Source organism: Homalodisca vitripennis, chromosome 4, assembly GCF_021130785.1.
Source record: "Homalodisca vitripennis isolate AUS2020 chromosome 4, UT_GWSS_2.1, whole genome shotgun sequence".
In the NCBI taxonomy this organism is placed as follows: domain Eukaryota; kingdom Metazoa; phylum Arthropoda; class Insecta; order Hemiptera; family Cicadellidae; genus Homalodisca; species Homalodisca vitripennis.
In genome coordinates this window covers 107,674,932-107,696,413 of record NC_060210.1, presented here as the reverse complement: position 1 = coordinate 107,696,413, position 21,482 = coordinate 107,674,932, and the positions used below count along the sequence as shown (strand labels likewise).

General features: G+C 31.4%; 1 protein-coding gene across 1 annotated transcript in view; it reads right to left on the bottom strand.

Annotated features, from left to right (window-relative positions):
* LOC124359932 (UDP-glucose:glycoprotein glucosyltransferase) overlaps window positions 1–21,482 on the bottom strand; it is a 62,737-nt gene that overhangs the window by 31,676 nt on the left and 9,579 nt on the right. The window contains exons 5-11 of the mRNA XM_046813082.1: window positions 17,699–17,868; window positions 12,494–12,689; window positions 8,630–8,843; window positions 7,368–7,588; window positions 5,822–6,037; window positions 2,611–2,796; window positions 1,584–1,765 (exon numbers count right to left, since the gene is read on the bottom strand). Coding sequence (XP_046669038.1) covers window positions 1,584–1,765; window positions 2,611–2,796; window positions 5,822–6,037; window positions 7,368–7,588; window positions 8,630–8,843; window positions 12,494–12,689; window positions 17,699–17,868 — 1,385 coding nt within the window. The remainder of the gene's footprint in view (window positions 1–1,583; window positions 1,766–2,610; window positions 2,797–5,821; window positions 6,038–7,367; window positions 7,589–8,629; window positions 8,844–12,493; window positions 12,690–17,698; window positions 17,869–21,482) is intronic.

The window sequence follows — 21,482 nt, the reverse complement described above, 5'->3', positions numbered from 1 at the left end:
TAAATTTTATAGGGTAACTTTGTTATCTACTTTACACTACTAACCAAGCACTGTGTTCTTAATTTTTTATAACATTAAAATGCAAACAAATGTTTCAGTCCCTTTGATTAACTTCAGCGGAAACATCAAAGAAAATTCAGAACTATCGAGAACTTAAACTTGAAGTATCGGGATAGCCTTCAAACAATGGAATAAAACTTTTGAATAAATAATCAGATACAAATTCTATCAACTTTAAAACAAGTGAATTTTGTTTGACTATATTTCTTACTAGTCATCTCTAAGCAGTGGTGGAAGTCAGAAGTAGCCTCCTCAGAACAAACATGAATTGAAACCTACAAAAAGTATTGGTTTTTAATATATTTTTGTAGAGTTTGCTAAACAGTTAACTCTCGTTTGGTTTTTGGTTGAATTTATCCTGAGGATTTTTGTTCCAACTTCTGTAAGCCTTCCTTTTACAGTGTAACTTAAGATATTTTTCAAATCTCTCATGGGATTACTACAAATTTTAATCTACACAAACCCTTTCAAACCTTATTGACGTTGCAAGATTTCTGTCTCATCACAAATAAAAACTTTATTTACGTGACTGTCTTTATGTAATTTTAAGTAGTACATTCGTAACTTATGTTTTTAGTAATGTACAGGGTGTAAAAATGTCCTGCATGGGCTTGATAATTCACGAACGATTACAGGTAAAGCAATAAATCTTGGTACATCATTACTTATAAATGTATTTTATGGAGTAACTACCATATTTTTGGGATGGCCCGCAAGGAGTCAGAAGGAAATCTTAAATGAGAGCATATGTGGAGTAGTACATCAGTTTCACTTTCACAACTTGTGCCAAGACAAGAATATTAAACCATCTAGAACAGGCCCTATATTTTAAATTTTTCAAACTTTATACCAGCTAAATTTTCTAAAGAGTGAACCCTTTGAGGTTGGATTTGCAGGGTTAATAAAGACTTTTAATTTGATATACTTCTTGATCTATGCTCTCATTTAAGATTTCCTTCTGACTTCTTGCAGGTCATTCCCCTGACAGGACACAAATATGGTAGTTACTTCAAAAAGCAGATTTATGAACAGTAAGTGATGTACTAAGTTTTATTACTTTACCTGTAATCGTTCGAGAGTTACTAAGCCAGTGCAGGACTTTTTTACTTCTGTATAAATGAAGACATTCTTCATTTCATTTCATTAAGTTAAATTTTATCAAGGATTATCAGATCTTGCTATTTCAACAATAAGGATTTAAATTTAAAATGCTATAGTCACAAAATTATGCAATACAACTTTTTAAGTATATTATTTACAATTCACTAGGCTTATTAGCACTAATGGTTTCAGGAGTGTGTGACAACAACCTTCAGAAATACACACTTTACTAAAGAAAACAAAATAAACACTAGTAATGTATTGGAGAAACTCAATCCAAATTTATAAACATGGAATTTTTTGCTGTGGAAAGTGAGAAAAGCTACTGTAACTTGCAAAGCCAAAGGCTGATAAAACTGTGGACAGAGTGGGTCAGGATTTCAATGTTCAGAATGCAGACTTATTCACTAACTATAACCAACCTGGGCATGACATTGGGTTGGTCCATCAAGTAGTCAACAACATTGTTGCTGTCTGTCAAATCCCCACGGTACACTGCCTTCTGTATTGTTGGAGTCTGGGACATGATCTCGGTTAGCACTGCCTCCTCGAACTCTTCACCATTCAACGACTTCTCCGGCAGTGGAATCCCATTGATCAGCGCCTATTCAGGTAATAACAAGGTAATTTACTGACATTTGTCAATACACTCAGAGACACTTGGATATTGCAGCTTTGGTAAATTGCTTCAATTCCATAGAAATATGCAGCGTATTGGATACAAGGTTTGATTCTCAACCACAGAATGTCAATAGTTTTTAGTTTGAAGTAAATAAATAAAATTTATTGTGCTTTAAAATTCTCATTGTTTTTACATTTGAGAAAATTTACAGATAATAATTTTATAATGTATTTACTTGCTCTTTAGTCTTAAAATGTTACTACTATTCAAAGTTGAAAACAAAATTGTTGTTCTTTTATTACACAACTTTAAGGTTAACTGCTAGATTATCAGATAAGAACAAGGTTCTACTAGTAGAAGTGGAGAGTCAGTAAGATGAATTATAGATAAAAGAATCACACTTCTGCAGTGTAATCTGATCTAAAAAGAAAATAAATAAACTACAGTTCAAAAATCAATTCAAGATAACTGAATCAACATGTTAAAGTTTTAAATTTTACTTATTTGTGATTGGAAATATACACACTGATAATAGTTCTGTCCTTAAGTGTTAGAATAATACTGAAACTGCTATAGGCTATAACTATAATTTGTTTCATATCAAACTTGTATGTGTGATCAATTGAAACAGATGTAATAAATGTGATTTGATTTGGTATAATTTTCCTTATATCATAGCCCTTTGTGGATCTCTTAAAAGTAATTATATATGTATGTTTTACATCTATAGTTCTGAAAATTATAAGCCAGTAAAGCTTGAAATGTTACAGGTTAGTACATGAAGTTTTTTAGTATAAAGAAGTTTGTATAAAGTGTAAACTTCTTACCTGAGGCAAGTTACGTAATCCAGACCGTTGCACAAAGTCGGTGGCCAGTTTGCGGCCTGTATCATAGTCAGTGTCAGGACCTAGTATCTCCTCCACATCGGCCGAGTGATAGCGCACTTTCAGCAGCTTCACCACATCACTCACCTCAACATTCCGATCCCCTTCTGTCTTCACAGTGGCGTATACCTGAGCACATATCGTATAGTTGCATAATCCGTTATATTAACTCCTACTCAGAAAATTGTTTTTTACAGTTTAACAGAAGTTTTTAATTCTCAACAGTATATTTGGATCTCGACTTCATTTTCAGGACAAAACTGTTCAAAGTACAATTATTTATTCACAATGTTGTCTAAAGTTTTTCGAATGATTTGAAGGCATAACAGGGCATTTGCCATCATTTAGTGTTATAAAAAAAAAACAACATTTTTGAGTACATGAATCTATCCTCTTCTTCAAGTAGATACTAAAGCAAAGACACCTGAAGAAGAAAATAAATTTCAATTCTTGTAACGTTATTTCTTTTATTGTAATACTTAACAACAGTAAATGTCCATAAGTTATCCCTTCAATGTTTTATATTTAGGTAATATAATTAATTACTTGCTATAGTAAATAATTCGTTTTGATTTATAAGAACATTCGACAAAATAAAACTCATTCAAGATCTTATGGATGATAAAGAAAAATTATTGAGGACAACATAAGCAATGCAATTGTTATGCATAAAAAGCATGTTTGCTTTTGGCTGAGAGTACAAAAGAATCAGATCTTGGCTAATAATGAGCTAATAGTCAAAACAAATTGAGGTGAGGGATGATGGAAAGGACAAACATTGAAAAAAAAGAAAGATTTTGAAGGAAGGATATATACAACTTTTGACAATGCTTAATTTTATATCTTTACATGACAATAGTGACATATTTTTCATAAACAACGTAATTAATACAGGTTTCATAAACTTGGTATTTATGCTAAAGTAAAAACTTTAACATAAATACCAAGACAAGTGCATTACGCATTAAAAAATACATATTGCACTTGTCTCCCTCTATAAACATTTCAGACAAGGTTTTCAAAATAATATAAGAACTTTTATCCAATGTGACAATGTTCTAAATCAACAAGACTTACATAATGCGTACAAATTTAATGTACTTACAATTACATTAACCCTTTGAGTGGTGGAGCATCGCTACTTTTGACAGTACGAAAATTGCATAAAATGCTGGCGTCGCTAATTCTGATGTTTTGTATTTCAATAACATTTTATATAGTACAATGTTATTTTGGAAAAATAACCAGATAGCTGCATTCAAAAGCTTCCAAACTATTGATAAATACGAGTTTTACGTTGTTGTCCTTACTCTTTGATATGTGAAACATGTTGTTTGGGTACTTTGGTATTATCCAGAGCTCACTATTTTTGGACAAGTTTTCCTTATCGGGGACCAAAATAAATTACAGTATTAAAAAGCACAGGCTTTATTTAAAACTATTTTGAAATTTCCAAGTCATTATAACAATTAATGAAAATAGTAACTAAAAGAACAATTAACTATTTAAATGAGAAATGTTGCGTCTAGGCCTACAAGAAGGGTCACTCGTCTAAGCCTATTTGGAGGCGATTTGGCAATTGGAAGTATGACTCATTGAGTATTTTTTTATTCATTATGAAACAATAAAAGTACTAAGAACATATAATGAAGTTTATTTTGGTTTCCAATAAGATAAACTCGCCCAAAAATAATGGGCTTAGGATAGTACCGAAGTAGCTATGTGACGATTTTGTCATATAGTTATCACATTACGTAACGGATGAGTATCGTGTTGCGTAATGGCCATTCTTGTTGTTAATGTGCCGGTAACCAAGCATTTTGGTTTTTACAAAGTTGCTGACACCTATACAAAAGAAACTTAAGTTAATAATTTGTCTCTACTTTTTCTAATAATATTGATGTTTGATTTGATGTATTGTGAAAACTACACTATTGTAATTTCTAAACTCTGACAATCAAAGTACAATTTATAAAATGTCAGTACTGGGCAGCATTTTGGTCTATTTTTGTTTTTATTGTAGAATCATATATTATAGATGAATTTTATTTCACATTTCATGGCCTTTATCATGTTATAACTGTAAAAGATCTTTACAAAAAAATGTATACATCAAAATTTACTTCAACATTTAATTTTACAAAAAGTGGACAATTTTTTTATATAAACAAATGTTTTAATTTTGTACTGTAAAAGTCCATGAAAATTACATACCATTTTATTGTACTTATAACAATTTATTTAAAAGATCATGAAAACCAAATGAATAGCTTTTATAATCATGTTTTTCCTAAATGCATGTAATTTGAAGTAAAATGTTACCTTCAGTTGAGTCATCTTACGTGTTTTCTTTGTCAGTAAAAAATGTTATAATATATGACATTCGTTCAAATATTCCTGGCCTTTCACATGGAATAAAAAAAAATCTTAAAAATAATGTAACACTTACATTAGGTTCAAACTTAACTTTTTATAAAAAAGTAAAAACATTTTTTGTAAAAATTGAATATTTATATTATTATAAAGCAATCTTTTTGCAACAGTATGTTTCATCTCTTTATTAGAACAAATTGCAAAATTATGAAAATCTGTTTGATAGTTATTTTACAACAGCTTTTATCCAAAAAGCTTGCAAATATGCAAAAATAAACCGCCTGGGATTTTATGCATGTGACTAGGGAAAATTTCAATGGCATTCAAAGGGTTAGTATAATTTTCTCCTAAATCCAAATGTGCTTAAATGTTGATAAAATGACAATATATTACTTTCACCAGCTAAAAAATATAATAAAGCAATTCACTGCAGAAATATTTAAATTTCCTTGGTGGGAGAAATGCCCCAATCAAAAATATTATTGCTTGGAAAAAATCATAATTCCTGCTATAGTAAAAACTTTTCTCCTGTTTCCAATACCAAGTTCATGTCACCCACGTAAATGACCTTTTGAAAATGAGTTCCAGAAATGTCTTAACAGTTTCCAACATGACGTGAGTAGTTTTGTCATATTCAAACAGTAAAAATAATTTTTGAAAGGCATGATGTTTATTCATGTCACTAGTTAAGAAAATCAATGTGAGTAACTTTTTAACACTATAATATGTGATCTTCTACACTCTACAAAAATATATTGGTTTATAGAAAATAAGTATTTACATCTGTAATAAAGCTAAGGCCTTGATAGGGATCCTTGAGTTCTGCGATGTAGTTGTAAGCATTGAGGAGAGCCACTCCTGCGTCTTCCTGCCCGGTAGCTGTGCTGTTGACAGCGAAAACCAGTCCTAGCCGCAGTGGAGCAGTGTGTACGTAGAATGACTCCATCAGCTTGACTAGTGGCCACACTGAGCGCTGGGCCGGGTCTCCTATGATCACCTACAAAAACAGAACATTTTCAGCTTTCATCAAATTTTAAACTTTTGTATTTTGTCATCAATTCATTTATTGTACCTCTTGATTGATAGAATTTTTGTTTACACAACTGATGATGGATCAATAGCTACTCTCACCACCATCTTCTTTTTCATTGTCAAAGCAGCATCACCTGCTGTGGGATTAGTACCTATGTTGGTATCTTGCCATGTTTTTCGACTCAGAGGGATGGTTAACATCTCTAACTCTCAACTTATCAACATATCCAGTGTTATATTTTTTTATTTTCTTTACTTATTTTTACAGTTAACTTAATGTTTTGCTCCTGCAGAAGAGGCAAAATACTTGTTCTCAAAATGACTTCCAGGTTTTCAAAAACAAAACATGGCATTATTATAACAATTTGTTAGTTTTTCTGTAAAGACATTTTGATTTGAAAATGCAGAAAAATGTTTTGATCATTCACTTAAAATAGATAGGTCTAACTTGTTTCGCTGGATAAGTTACTCAATAAATATACTGGATAAAGATATGTCATTCAATGAACCTAAATAAGTGCAAAAATCTTCTATGTTCTGTTAGTTTGTAAATAATTGTAATTGTTATTAAATTAGTTAGTAAATTGACTTAAATTGTCTGTAAAGCATATTTAATACTTATGTGCTGGGGAATACAGAAATTATTGACTGAATAAAGAAATGATTATTTAGAGTTTTGAATTTCAATATGAAGTTTCCACATAAGCTACTATTTTAATTTACTGTGTACATTACAATTCACGAAAATGCTGTGAATCTGTAAATGTATTGATTTATAACAATCGGGAAGCAAACTGGATTGTCTGTCACATGAAAAATCAATAAAAAATCTAGTGCTATACTGTTTACTGTTATTGACATTTCGTCCTATGATGCAGGGTATGGCATGCAGATATAACTATACTGCTCTTGCATATACAGTGCGTCTACATGTAAAACCGGTGGAACTTTTAAAATATTTTTTTTTTTGTTATTTTTTTCTTTAAAGAAATAGACAAAAACATTTTACAAGTCTCTAAATCCACACAAATTGAACCGAGGCCAAATTTTCTTTAGCGTTTTAAGAGTTAAAACCGTTTAAAAACCAGATAGAAGAGTGTTAATACAATTGAATTCTTGAAAAATAATTTTCACCTAAAATATTTTGACTATAAAGCAAGTTTAATAATATTCATTTAAGAGCAATTTAAAGATTACCTTAACCAGAAAGGACTTGTGATTATAATTATTTATCTAGAAATGTATTCAACTACATTTATTAAGTAAAGTTTTGATTAATGAATGGCTGAGAATACCAGATTGTAGAGGTTCTTGCGTACGCTGCGCAGCATCCCAGGGAATGTCGGCCGCAGTAAATCCATGAGAGAGGAAGACCACCGTCGGTACTGCTTGTCCAGCTCTATATCATTGATCCACTGCACCGCAGAGTCTCGAATGTCTATGGCGTAGTCTCGGCCCCCCGCATTGCTCAGGTCCAACCCCAGAAGGGTGCTTAGAGTACTTTTGTCTGAGATACCTACAAAGGGGTTATTTACTGGATTACTTTGATTTAGTCTCAATTATTGTCATATAGACACAAGTAAAAACATATGCATTATTACAGAGTTAAAGAAAAATTACACATTGACATTTTATGTTGAAAATATCCTAAGTATATTTTAATGATATAAAATATGCAAGTGTGACCATAACAATAATTACAAAATTAGTCTCAAGTCTGCTTGGTAGGTCAAAATATCAATGCTTAAATCCTGCCTTAGATATCTGGACACCAGCTCTGTGATTCGTCTGCATGTGATAAATTATAACAATAAATCAAATACAATGATTTTCTTAATCAGATTGTTGCACCATGCAACTGAACATTTAAAATAATTTATTTGTTTTGATTATTAATTCTGATGTACGTATACTGCATTGCATCATATGAAGAGAGAAAGGGTGACGGAATTACTAAAATTATGCATTATTATATGTCACAACGACAGAAATGTAACGTTTTAAAAACTTTCTTTTATTATTGACCTTATTCTAGGATTTGACTAATGAATAAGAGGGCAGATAGCAATTCTTGAAATGTTGTATGCTGTTGTTATAACACATAACAATGGTACATGTATTTAATCCTGGTGTACTTTTACATCATACGTTGTTGACAATAAACTTCAAACAAACAATTCATTGTAAAGAAATTTTTTCCTTTTTGTAACTGAGCAGTACAGGACGAGTAATTTTTTAGATACTGTACAAATTTATTGTAAAAGTTCACATAAGAACAGTAACAAAGAATAAGGGATATTGTGGATAATATTTTTCACACTTCTCTTATGTAAGATATTTTGCTATGGTTGACTATAGTGAGTTCTGAGGGAATTTAAATAAACGTGCAGAAAAATTAAATTTACAATGTTATTTTTATTAAAATAAAACAGTAATTCTTTTTTTTTAATTTCCACATTATGGAAAAACCTTTAATATACTGTACAACAAACACTATTTATAACATATTAAACTATTTTTTTATACATTTAAAAATACAAAATCATGTTTATCTCACCTGAAAGATGCAGCCCCTCCAATACTCTCAACTCCTGTCGTAAAGAGTCTAATATCGTCATAATATCCACGATGTCCATGTCGAAAAAGATCCCATTGAGAAACAAAGCAGTATCCGAGGGTTGAAGGTTCAGTGTTGCTGCAAATTTCTCTTGATTTTTCTGCATTTCAGCTTTGAAATCAGAATTCACCACTGTTCTAACTAACGACTTGGCCTAAAACCGAAAAAATATATATAAAAAACAGTAATGCTCTAAAATCATAAGTTTTATTGGCCATTAAGAAGTACAAAGATTACAATAGGCTTCGTCAAAATAACAATTGTTTAGCTTGATTCAATATTTAGCTCGATATGGTATATATAAATATACATACCAATCAAAATACAAATCTGATAAATTTCAGAAATGTTGAAATCGCATATCAATTAATTTTAAAATCAAGCAACGAGATGGGTTGAACCTAAGATGATTCTCTTTTTCTTCTTATAAAAAAATTGTTTTGTTCTATGTAAACATTTACAAACATTCTACATATGGCTGATTGGAATCTTGTTGTTTATGGTATTTATTTGATAAAATTTTATTTTGGTTTTGTTTTTAATTCTTGGTTTGAGTTCTGTTTGTATGTTTTTAATTGAGTGTGTTTCTGATGAAGGGTTCTGAGAACTTGAAAATAAAAACATGAGCACTGGATATTCTGTTTTTGTCTAAACTTTAAAGTACTTAGAAGAGTATATATATATATTATATATATATATATATATATATATATATACTAGTTTCCAGTCATATCTATTATAATAAATATATAATAAATTATGGAGTATCCTTATTTTCTTATTTACAACACATCACATTTTATATACTTCTCAATAGTGTCAAAATTCCTTAAGCTTAGGTCACTCTGATATATTTGATTTAAATTGCTTTAAATGTGAAGATCTAAGGAAAAGAGGAAGCTTATTAAATAGTTTTAATTGCTGGTATTTATGGTTTTTATAATATTTATCTAGCCTTATATTAGGAGTTCTTAGATTATCTTTAGATATGATATCATACTCATGGAGTGTACAATGTGTTTCAAATCTATCTTAATTTTCTTTTAGACGTATTAGTTACAGAAAATATATGTACTTGCCAAGGTCATAATTTTAAACCTAGATATATGGTGTCTGCAAGACTCTTGGTAAGATAATCAGGCTAATATTCTGATAGATTTTTTCTGTCAAACATAAACGTTTTTTGCTGTGCTGGAATTGCCCCACAGTCGAATGCCATATACAAGCAACCCTAAATAATATTTTACATAGGTTATCAATATGTACTGTACATTCCAGCACAATTCTTATCTAGATAGAAGCCAAGTAGTTTTACAGGTTTGAATAAACTATCATTAATCCAATGGTATTTAAGGGTGAACAATGGTATTATCAGTTTTGTTTTCATTTATTAGAAGGCTATTTGCAGAATACCAAGCTTTAGCTTGTTCTAGGGATGTATTTAACTGTAGCATTACACTAGCAATATCTCCATCTGCACTAATCAGTGTGGTGTCATAGGCATATAGTACTTATAGAGAAGGTAAATTTACACTAAAATCATTTACATAGATTAAGAATAGAAATGATTCCAATATAGACCCTTGAGGGACACCAGCTATGACATTGAGAATTATTGACTTTAACGACTTGCTCTCTGTTGGTTAGGTAACTTTCTAACAAATTTAACTCCCCATTCTTAATGTCATAATATTATAGTTTTTTGCATAATATACTACGGAACACATTGTCAAACACTTTGGTTAAGTCAATCAGACTAGAACGTATAACTAACTTGTCTTCAAAACCTTTTAAAATGACCTCAACCATAGTTTCTAAAGCCGTTGCAGTGGAGAGTTTTGGCCTAAACCCATATTGATGGTCATATAGCAATGCATTGTTTATAAAATAATTAAGCAATTGAGGTATCAAACAATATTCAATTATTTGACTAAAATCGGGCACAACTGCAATGGGTTGGTAATTCTCTGGTAGATTTCTGTTACCTTTTTTAAAAACTGGGGTGACTTTAGCTGATTTTAGGCAATCTTCAAACTGACCTTTAACTATAGTTAAATTTATCAAGTAAGTAAGAGACACTATTATCCCATCAATTAAATGTTTTATCACAAAATTTGAGAGCCCTTAAATATCCTCAATGCGTGTATTTATTTAACCTACAAACAATAAATTTTACATTCCATCAATTATGTTCCACTTGAAATTCAAATCCATTTTATCGGGGACAGGAAACTTATTCAAAATATCATTGTGAGACTATATTGAATGACATAATCAAATGAATGAAACGGTTTTTTTCTCGATGGCATGAGAGTATAGCTAATGATTACTTTTTTATTAAAGTTCCTCAGTATAATAAGCTGTGAAAACACATAATGAAAAGAAATCTGGTACAATACAAACAATACATAGCAAAATACCCACTTATTTAACATTGCAGATATGACAAAGTGTTCAAAAGAGCTGGTGAAAGCGATGTAAACTGCCAGACTATGACAAATCAAATACAACTAAATATCAACTATACTCAGAGTATTTGAAAAGTACAGGGTCTCTGAAAAAATGCTGGGATTTTAAATTGCCATTACTTAAAACGATTTTAGACAACTAAACGATATAAAAATCAAATTGAAGTTGAAATAATTATTTGTTTTTTGTGTAGCTTGGGAAGAAACATTGACCTTGGCATGTGCAGAAAAGCTGCACACTGGTAGTCTAGTATTGTAACATACTCGCACAGAGCCAGTTGCGAGCACGGCCAAAAAAATGATGACAAAACCGTAGAAATCCGACAATTTTGTATCAAAAGCCTGAAGAAACCAATTGTCCTACTAAGTCTTCAGTTAAACATTCCCAAATGTAGAGTCCACGGTGTCAGCCAGTTGAATGTCCGTTCAACACACGTTCTGTGTCACAAAACTGATTAAACCAGCGACGAATTTTTTAACCATCTGGCCAAATTTGACCTCAATACTTAACTTAAACCGACGCTGCTGCACACTAACAATCAATTTCAGTTCTGTGTACAACAGAACACACTCATGTCTTCTGTTGCTCCGTAAACATCGAACTTGCGACTGGCGTTAGGTTCTAGACTTGAAACTTAGTAAATAAACTCTTCTTGGTTCAAGAAAAACGCTAGTGATTTTGGGGTCAAAATGCCAAAGCGTAATGCGTTTGCATGTATGTCTGTCCATCCGATTGTCTGTTCGAAAACTTTTAATAGAAAGGTTCTAGAGGCTTGAAACTTAAACATAGGTTCACTCTGTTTCAAGAAAAAAATCCTTTTGAATTCGTGGTCCGAAGGATAGAGGCCAGTTTGTCTGTCTGTGCAATAACTCTTGATAGGAAGGGCCTAGAGGCTTGAAACCTAGTACATAAGGTCATCTTTGTCCAAGTCTCTATTGAGTTTACGGTCAAGAATAAAAGGACAGCCAGTCTGTCTGTCAGTCTTTACACTATGGCTTGGATTACATTCAGTAGGGTTCTTCGATACTCCGTTATATCGGTTTATTTAATTTGATAAAAATAACAAATCTCAATATAGTTCATGTAACCAAGAATAGTTATTTTTCTACTTTAAGACATACATAAAATTGAAGAATGGCAAGCAAAGCAAAAAATGTTAGAATACCACACTATGTATAGTTAGTTTTTCTATGGACACTGTTTTTTATTCATACAATTTTTGAAGATGTTATACGTCAACTTCTATTTTGAGTACAGAGTAAACACACAATTTTTATTACTATTTCAAATACTGTTTATGAAGATTCAAACTAATTATCAAGACATTTCCCTCACCTGCATGGGAAAGTTCTGAGCAATATGTGTGAAGGTGTGCAGGACTTCTTCCTTAGGAGCTGAGAGGATTCTCTGAGCCGCTTGTAAACTCAGTTCCTGGAACTGCCATACCTTGAGTGGGGCTAGTTGATCACTGGACTCTGCCAGTTCTTGGACAAACCTCTCCAGCTGCTCTCTTTTGTCCGGATACAATTGTCTGGAACATATCTGTACTACAGCATATATTGAAGCTCTCACTAATAAAATGGCTTTTGGACTGAGTTATTTTTCTAAGCTCTTACGAAACATAAAATACAAGATAATCAGAAAGTTGACAGAATCACTTTTTTCATTTAATTAGAAGAGTATTTGTTTGAAGAGAAATGTCCTATTAAGGCACTGTATTATTTGTTACATTTTGAAATTTGTAGGGCAACATGTAAATATTAAATTCTTCCATTTGCTTGAAAAATCTCCATCTGAGACCCTTGAGCTGCTGAAGAAAGTATAAAGAAAAGATTTAATGGAAAAAAAGCAGCAATGTACAGGTAGATTAAGCGTTTTCATGAAAATCACTCTGTATCATATATTATACTTTGGTATGACAGGCATAATACAGTATTCAGTTTATAGCAGCATATTTTCTTTGAGTTATCACGCTTAGATTGTCACTGCTAATACAATGCCAGTCTAGAACTAAGTAAAATCTTTGAACATCTGTAATTTTGTACTTGATCAACCTTATTAAATGCTGTTTGTAATATTCATTTCAGCTAGACAAATATTTAAAAATTATATACATCTGGACCAATGCTTAAATTCTCCATAGGGATGAGAGTTACTATCTTAATAAGATTATTTCTTAGGTCCAGTATGCATTAAAAAGTGTGCATTAAAACTTTCCCACCTTGAGCCAAGAAAAGAATACTAAGCCACCTACATCAATACCTACATTGTAACTTCTGAAAACTGTAAACTAGCACCAGTTTTTAAATGGTGAACGCTGTTAAGATCGGATTTTCTGCATTGTATTCTCCTAATAGAGTCATTTAACTTGATGTACTACTCGACTAATGTTCTCATTTAAGATTTTCTTCTAAATCCTTGTAGGCTGTTTCCCTAATATGACAGAAAACTGATACAGTGTGGGCACTCAAAACCTTTTATCAAATTACAAATTTTCCCGGTCAAAAATTTCAGATTCTAGTCCATTTTCATACCAAACAAACAACTGAAATACTGTATTTAACCCTTACGACAAGTGCAAAAATGAGAGGTTTTCACTATCAGCTGTATTTGCAGGAAATGCCAAGATATTTACAGTGTCCTAACAAATTTCATTGTAGCGGTATATGTGAGAAATTATCTATTTTAAGCTCCTTAGTTTTTATTTCTGACTCTTTCAATGTGTCGACATAACATAGTGTATACCTAATAATTTTCCTTCCTGTGCATACCAACACAGCGCCATTATGGTGCATAATGCAGTCCAGCATTGTGAGTCAGATATCTGTGGAAGGTTCAAGAAAACAGTCATATTTTAAAAACTAAAAGTCTTGCCCTCTCTTTTCCACTTTTAAATAATAGAAATAGTAACCTATAAAATGGGCCCCCACAATATATTCAGTTTACGTAAAAATGTATGGATATTTGTATTAATTATAATACCCACATTAAAAAATATATTTATTTAAGATTATAAATATGTGAGATGATACTTTATATATATATATATATATATATATATATATATATATATATATATATATATATATATATACTTATATATAACCGCTATCAACAAATTTCTGTCAATGGTTCTCTATCCGATGCTGCCCAAGTTCTGTATGGTGTTCCACAGGGTTCAGTTTTGGGCCCTTTTCTTTTTTTGATAATGGTTAATGACCTTCCTGATAATGTATCGGCTAGTACACTTATGTTTGCTGATGATGTTACTTTTTTTTAAGTCCAATAGCTGTTATCTCAATTTGTGTGATTACATGACAAATACAGTTCTAAGTGAAGCAGTTGAGTGGTATGCAGCAAATAAATTTTTACTGAATGTGGAAAAAACTCAAATAATAAACTTTTCTGTAAACAATAGTTTTCTCAATAGTAATAATGTAGACTTTGTACAACCTGTTAAATTGTTAGGTTTTTATTTTGACCCAAAATTATCTTGGCATTCCCATATAGAACATGTTTGTAGTAAACTTTGTAAAGTAGTGTACCTGATTAGAAGATTAAGAGAAATTGTACCCACCAACTTTTTAAAACAATGTTATTATGCTTTTTTTTCACTCTGTGTTATTGTACGGTATTATGTATTGGGGTAATGGTATAGGTGTATTAAATGTTTTATTGTTACAAAAGAAGATATTGAGGATATTAACTTTCTCAGGTTCAACTGACCATTGTAGACCACTCTTTGTTAGAGAGAGAATTTTGACTGTGATCAACTTGTATATCTTTGTATGTTTATGTCATGTGAAAAATAATTTATTTCAACACTCCCTTGCTACTGATGTACATAACCATTTTACCAGGTCTAGTCGCACTATTCGTTTTCCTCACTATAGGCTAAGCAAAACTATGTCTTCCTACAATGTTATGAGCATAAAGCTTTTTAACAGGCTCCCACCAATTGTTCATCACATCAGCAGTACTAGATTTAAGAATGTTATGTATAACTGGTTAATAGATAATCCATTTTATGATGTAAAAGAGTTTTTAAATTTCACTTTTAACGAGACAACTTTTAAATTTTAAGCTAGGCTAAGTTACCATTTTAATTTAGTTTTAAGGATCTTTTAACTGTTGACGCTTTGTATGTGCCTTAAACTCATATTTTTATATTTTTGCAATGTAAAAACTTACTTTGTCTAACTTGTAACCAGCAATTGAAGATTCTATTGTAATTTGGTTATAAATCATGTTGTAATTTGACTATGCCTATTGCATATCATGTTTAATGGCAATAAAGAATGTCTATGTCTATGTCTATGTCTATGTCTATATATATATATAAAATATATAATTATATATATATATATATATATATACATATTTATAATTAATCCATTTATGTGTACAACTGCACAAAGTACGACGTAAAGATAAAAAAAATTAGCAATCGTATGCTTACAGTCTAGCAGTTGACGTCTGCACATAGAACCTACAGACACGCTAGGGTTAGTAAATATAGACCTATAGAAAATACGGTCTCTAAAAAAGAATGGCCAGGATTTTATACAGCCATTACGTAAAAACTATTCATGATAACTAAACGATAAACGTCAAATTGAAGTTGAAATAACTATGTTTTGTTTACTGTGTAGCATGGGAGCAAACCTTGACCTTGGCATACGCAGAACAGCTGCACGGTGGCAGACTGCTATTGTGGCTCATATGCACGCATGGCATCAGTCACAAGTGCAATGTTTATGCTGCAACAGAAGGCACAGTGTGTTCTGCGGTACGCAGAATTTAAATCATTTAAATCGAGTGTTAGTGTGCAGTGTCAGTTTTGAGTAACGTATTGAGGCCAAAATTCACCAAATGATAAAGCAATTTATCGCTGGTTTAAACAGTTTCATGATACAGGGAGTGTGTTGAAAGGATATTCAACTGGCCGGCCAAAACAAGTGATGACAAAACCGAATAAATCCAACAATCTTATATCACAAGACCGAAATAATAGATTTTCCAACAAAGTCTTCAGTTAAACATACCCAAATCGACAGTCCACAATATTATTTGTAAAACATTTGGACCTCATACCTACAAAATTCATTTAAGACATCAGATTAAACCCAATGATCGCCCTAAGAATATAGACTTTGCCAGTTTTATGCTCAATCAGATTGATGACAATCTCAATTTTATTAAGAGTGCTACGTCAAAAGATACCAGTTATTCGTCTTTTCTATGACAATGTCTTTAACTGATTGTATAAAATCATACTTATTTTAGATTGAAAGTGAAGTAAGGGGTTTTAAATTTTAAAGTGTTTTTTTAATAGTTGAGAAAAGAAATAGATTGGAGAGTTGATATTTGACACTGTCGGACACATTCAATTTCCAGGTTTATGTATGTTTAGAAGGTAATATAATTTTGAAATTGTAGTTTTGGGAACTGTAAGTTTTCTGTATAATTGGTAGTCAATTAAATGTTTGCAGTTTTTTAAGGTTTCTGAAACAGATTTAATGGACTTTAGTGCAGGAGTTTTTTTTTTAATTTGCTGTCTTGTCCAAAAAGTTTCTTAAAATTATCCCACTCTTTCAAAATATTCGTCTTTTTTTGTAATAACAATAGTATTACTTTTATCAGCTTTCAAATAAAATACATCCTTCTATTTTAAACTCTTTACAGTGTAATCATGTTTGTTGTTTATTGTATGTGAAGATTATGCTTCATTAATACTTTTAGAAACAGTAGAATATATATAATGTATATATATATAATTGCAATTTTCTTACTCTAATCTAAATTTTGTTATTTTCTATATATATATATATATATATATATATATATAATCATATTTTTGTTATCATTCTTACTTTTTAGATTAAAATGTAAACCCTTACACAAAAGACCCATTTCTTCTCTGGAGAAGGTTTCTGATAAGAAGTTACATACCAGTTATTGTTCATCAAAAGGCAATTTCTTTTCTTGGTTAAGAATTAGTTAATTACCATTCTTGAGTAATTTAAATTTATTTTCTAACTTGTTTGGTTTCTATATTTAAACTCAATAATTTCAAGAATATTAAGGCTTTTTTTAAATTCATAATAAAGTTGATACATTGTTTTTGTTATTTCCAAGTGTGATTCCTAAAGCTTGTAATGAAAAATTTTCTTGCTTAGAGTAAAGATTTTGTTTAATTTCTAGATTGAGCCAATTTAATTTAGAATTAAATAAGTTTTTATCTTTAGTTTTATTTCTGATTGGTAGGTTAACTTTAATAAATTTTGGAAATTTCTTTTGATAAATCCCGGCATTCTTTTTAGGACACACTGTAATATCCCCTATACTCAATAGCTGAAGATTAGCATCACTCCAGAGACTCGAGCCTAAATCCCAGTTTAGACTTTTTCTTAAGCCAACTAATGATGATCACCTGACACTAATCTGAAGTAATGTAATTAATATTGTCAGGTCAGAGTAATATAAATACATTTTATGATTAAATTTTAACTTTGCCAACCAAAACTAAGATTGTCTTACTTGAGTTTGCTGATGACAAATCCTTCAATTTCATCATCTTCGTCTTCCTCTTGAGAATCAGCACCACCAGCACCCTTTACCTTAGTGTCGTCTTCTGCTTTGTATTCTGTTGACTTAAGTTGCAGTTCCACACCGTACCCTGACAACCGCAGCTTCCTATTTGGTCTTTCCTTAAATAAAATAAAATTTGTTTAAACAGAGTTTCTTATAAGTTTAGAAAAAAGATATCCATCACCTAGTACATAGATATTACATTGATAATCATTATTATGACATATAAGTTTAAAAGGTTAATGGTCTGTAGCCCTCTCAGACCTGAGCATAACTGTGCATAAAATGCCAATTGGGCAACCTGACACCTGCTTTGTTTAATATTTAACTGATAATTAACTCAAGTTGCATGTTTTATGAACAAATAATAATCAACGAAAATTATTATTATGTTCTAAGATCAGTTAGTAACTCTGACTCTTGAAGATAAACTAAAATGTTTCTACAACTGACTGAATGATTTGGCTAAAACAGTAGCACTAATTGTTTGTAAGATCTATACTTTGGTTGCCATCATGTTTGTACAATTATTAGTAATGTAGTAATACTAATTATATTTCTGTTTAATAAATAAATTTGCACAGTCTTACAAACAGAAATTGGATTATGAACAGTTAATTAAAATTGAGTGCTTTCTGACACTTATGAATGAATAAGTGGCAAATATTTTCAATTATGTTACTAATAAGATCCTATATGTCAGGTGTTAACAGTGGTTTGTCTGTAACATAATTAAGCCTATTCCCAAGTGATTTATATATATATATATATATATATATATATATATATATATATATATATATATATATAAATTCTTAAAATCTGAATACAATTTTTGGCACATAAAAATTTTACATGTTTGTAAAAATCCTGCAATTCTTTTAAGGATTACTTTATTATAGACCTTTTGCAGATGCCAAGTACTAAGGAAAAAATCTGTTAAAAATAAAGCCACATTCAAACTTAAGAATATTTATTTTTAAATCAAACTATTCACTAATCTATAAAATACTTGTCTGAGATTTATATATAAAAGAGGATGTTTGTATATATGACATTGATAGATTCAGAATCTATTTGACCGATCATTATGAAAATTTGTATGTATATGTGTTTTTCCATGGAGAAGGTTTATATGATATGCCCATTGATGAAACTCACCACCAGGCGCTGCAAGCCATAAAAGTTTTCAAAGTGCCTGCACATTATAAACTGCAGTTATGAGACAGTTACATATATTAAATAGCCCAACAATATTTGAAGGCTCTAACCCTTTCCGGTCGTATGGCGCAGTACGGCGCCAATAAAATATTTCAACATCGCGCGTATGGCGCGGTACCCCGCGCACATTATGCAAGCCCGTGAACTGTTGCGCTCTAGTGGCCGATTTTCGAACTTCTAGAGGTTTTTCTTTTCTGTTGACAGCTGTTTCCGGCGTGACTCACGGCCACGTGCGTCTGTTGCTATGCGAATGCTAGCCAGTGTTTACTTCTCACTGAGTTCGATCGTGAGTGTTGTTGAGGTTAACGTAATGTTTTAGATATTTGTTTTATAAATGAGTAGGTGTTGTTAGAAGTAGTATAAGTAATAATGTGTTCAGGAATGTGTCTTTTTATGTAAATAAATTATTCGTGTGCAATAAGGAGTTTGAAGACAAGTGTATAGTTGTAAGTTTTGAGCTACTAGCCTCCAGCTGAAAAATTAGTTTTTATTTAGTTACAGACTAAACAATATTATCTTTTAGTTTTTCAATGAACAGTTATATTTTATGACATTTATCCAGTGATTATAATAAAATGGATAACCCAAGGCCTTCTACAAGTGCTCTTAGTGACACTGCAATTGCAGATGAACTAGGCCTAGATGAAGAAACTATCAGGATTCAGTAGTTGACAGTGATGAAGAAGTGATTTTACCAACGTTAGAAAATTTATCTGATGAAGAATAGTGATGACAGTGATGAAGGCAATTTAGGACAAGGACCTTCTCAATCTAATAGGCCCTCTACTGATTGGTGTGCTTACAACGGGCCAGAACTTTGTTCAATATTCATACACAAATGCAAGTGGGGGGCTACAAACCACCATCTACAAACAAACCTGTAAGTGTTTTACAGTTTTTTTTTCAATTGTTTTTTACAATCAGAGCTACTGTCAAATATAGTCAAGAGACCAACCGATTTGCATCAGAAAAAATTCATTTAGCCCAACCTCTAAAGCCTAGGTCAATCTGGCACTCATGGATTGATGTTACTTTGGAAGAACTAAAAGCTTTTATTGGTGTAATTCTGGCTATGGCTCTCTCTCCAAAACCTTCACTAAAAGACTACTTCTCAAACAATTGGCTTTTTGAGCAATCATTTTTCCATTCTGTTTTTTCTCCGCACGAGATTTTTCCAAATATTTTGGTGTTTACACTTACCTGCTCCAGTGACCAATCCAAATGTTAGGTCAAGAAGTGACAAAATCAAATCTGTTGTAAATTATTTACAAAACAAAATTTATGGAATATTTTGTACCACTTTTTGAAAATAGTATTGACGAAAGTACTGTTGCCTTCAAAGGTCGAGTAAATTTTAAAAACATATAATGCGCTCAAGCCTAACAAATGGGGGCTCAAAGTGTTTGTTTTGAGCGATTCTAGATCTGGTTATGTGTATAACTTTGAACCTTATTTTGGGGGAAAAAACAACCACAGAATCTCTCATTCGACATGATTTACCATTTACTGCCAGAATTGTGGTACACCTTGCTACAAAGTTGAGTGAAAACCATCCTGGTTGTGGCTTTCATTTGTTTACAGATCGGTATTACACTGGCTTAGAATTGGCTTTAGAATTAAAAAATCTAAATATACATCTGACTGGGCACAATTAACCAAAACAGAAAAGGGTTACCTGATGGTTATAAAGAAGAAAAAATTTAAAATTGCAACAACACAAAACAAAAGCATTTCGACACAATAAAAGATGTTTTTACTTTCCGCTTGGCGTGATAAACGTGATGTCCTTATGCTTAGTATTTATATAACAATGATAAAACAATTGTCAAAAGGAAAGGAAAAAATGGTGCTACAACAGACATTGAGAAGCCAACAGTTATTTGTGAATATAATAAATTCATGGGAGGTGTTTGATCTCATTGACCACTACCTTTCATCATACAAATTTATGAGAAAAACTGTAAAGTGGTGGAGAAAATTATTTTTCTGGCTTCTAGAGGTCTCAGTTGTTAACAGTTACCTTCTATATAATATGGAACAGTTGAATAAATCTTCCAAACAAATTGAACACCGAAAGTTTAGGGAGTTGTTAGTAACTGAGCTTGTTGGAAACGTTCGGAGAGCTCAGCAACTCGCAAGCGCAAGTCCACCACCGACAACCCTGAACGTCCTTGATGGTAAACAGCACTTCCTAAGAAGCTTTGAAAATAAGAAAAAAGACTGTAAAGTGTGCAGCAACAGAAAAATTAAGAGGAAAGAGACAATGTTTTTATTGCGCCACCTGCACCCAGAAACCAAGTTTGTGTCCCTACAGAGTGTTTTGAGAAGTATCACACTCTCAAAACATATAAAATAATTATAGAAAATTTGATTTTCACAGTTTAGAAACTTTATAGCCTTTTATTGTAAATATGTAATCTAATTGTTTCCATAGTGTAAATTATTTTAGTACCAAAAAAAATTTTTTGGTTGTGTTCCAAATGAATTCGATAAAGTGACATATTTAGTGTTA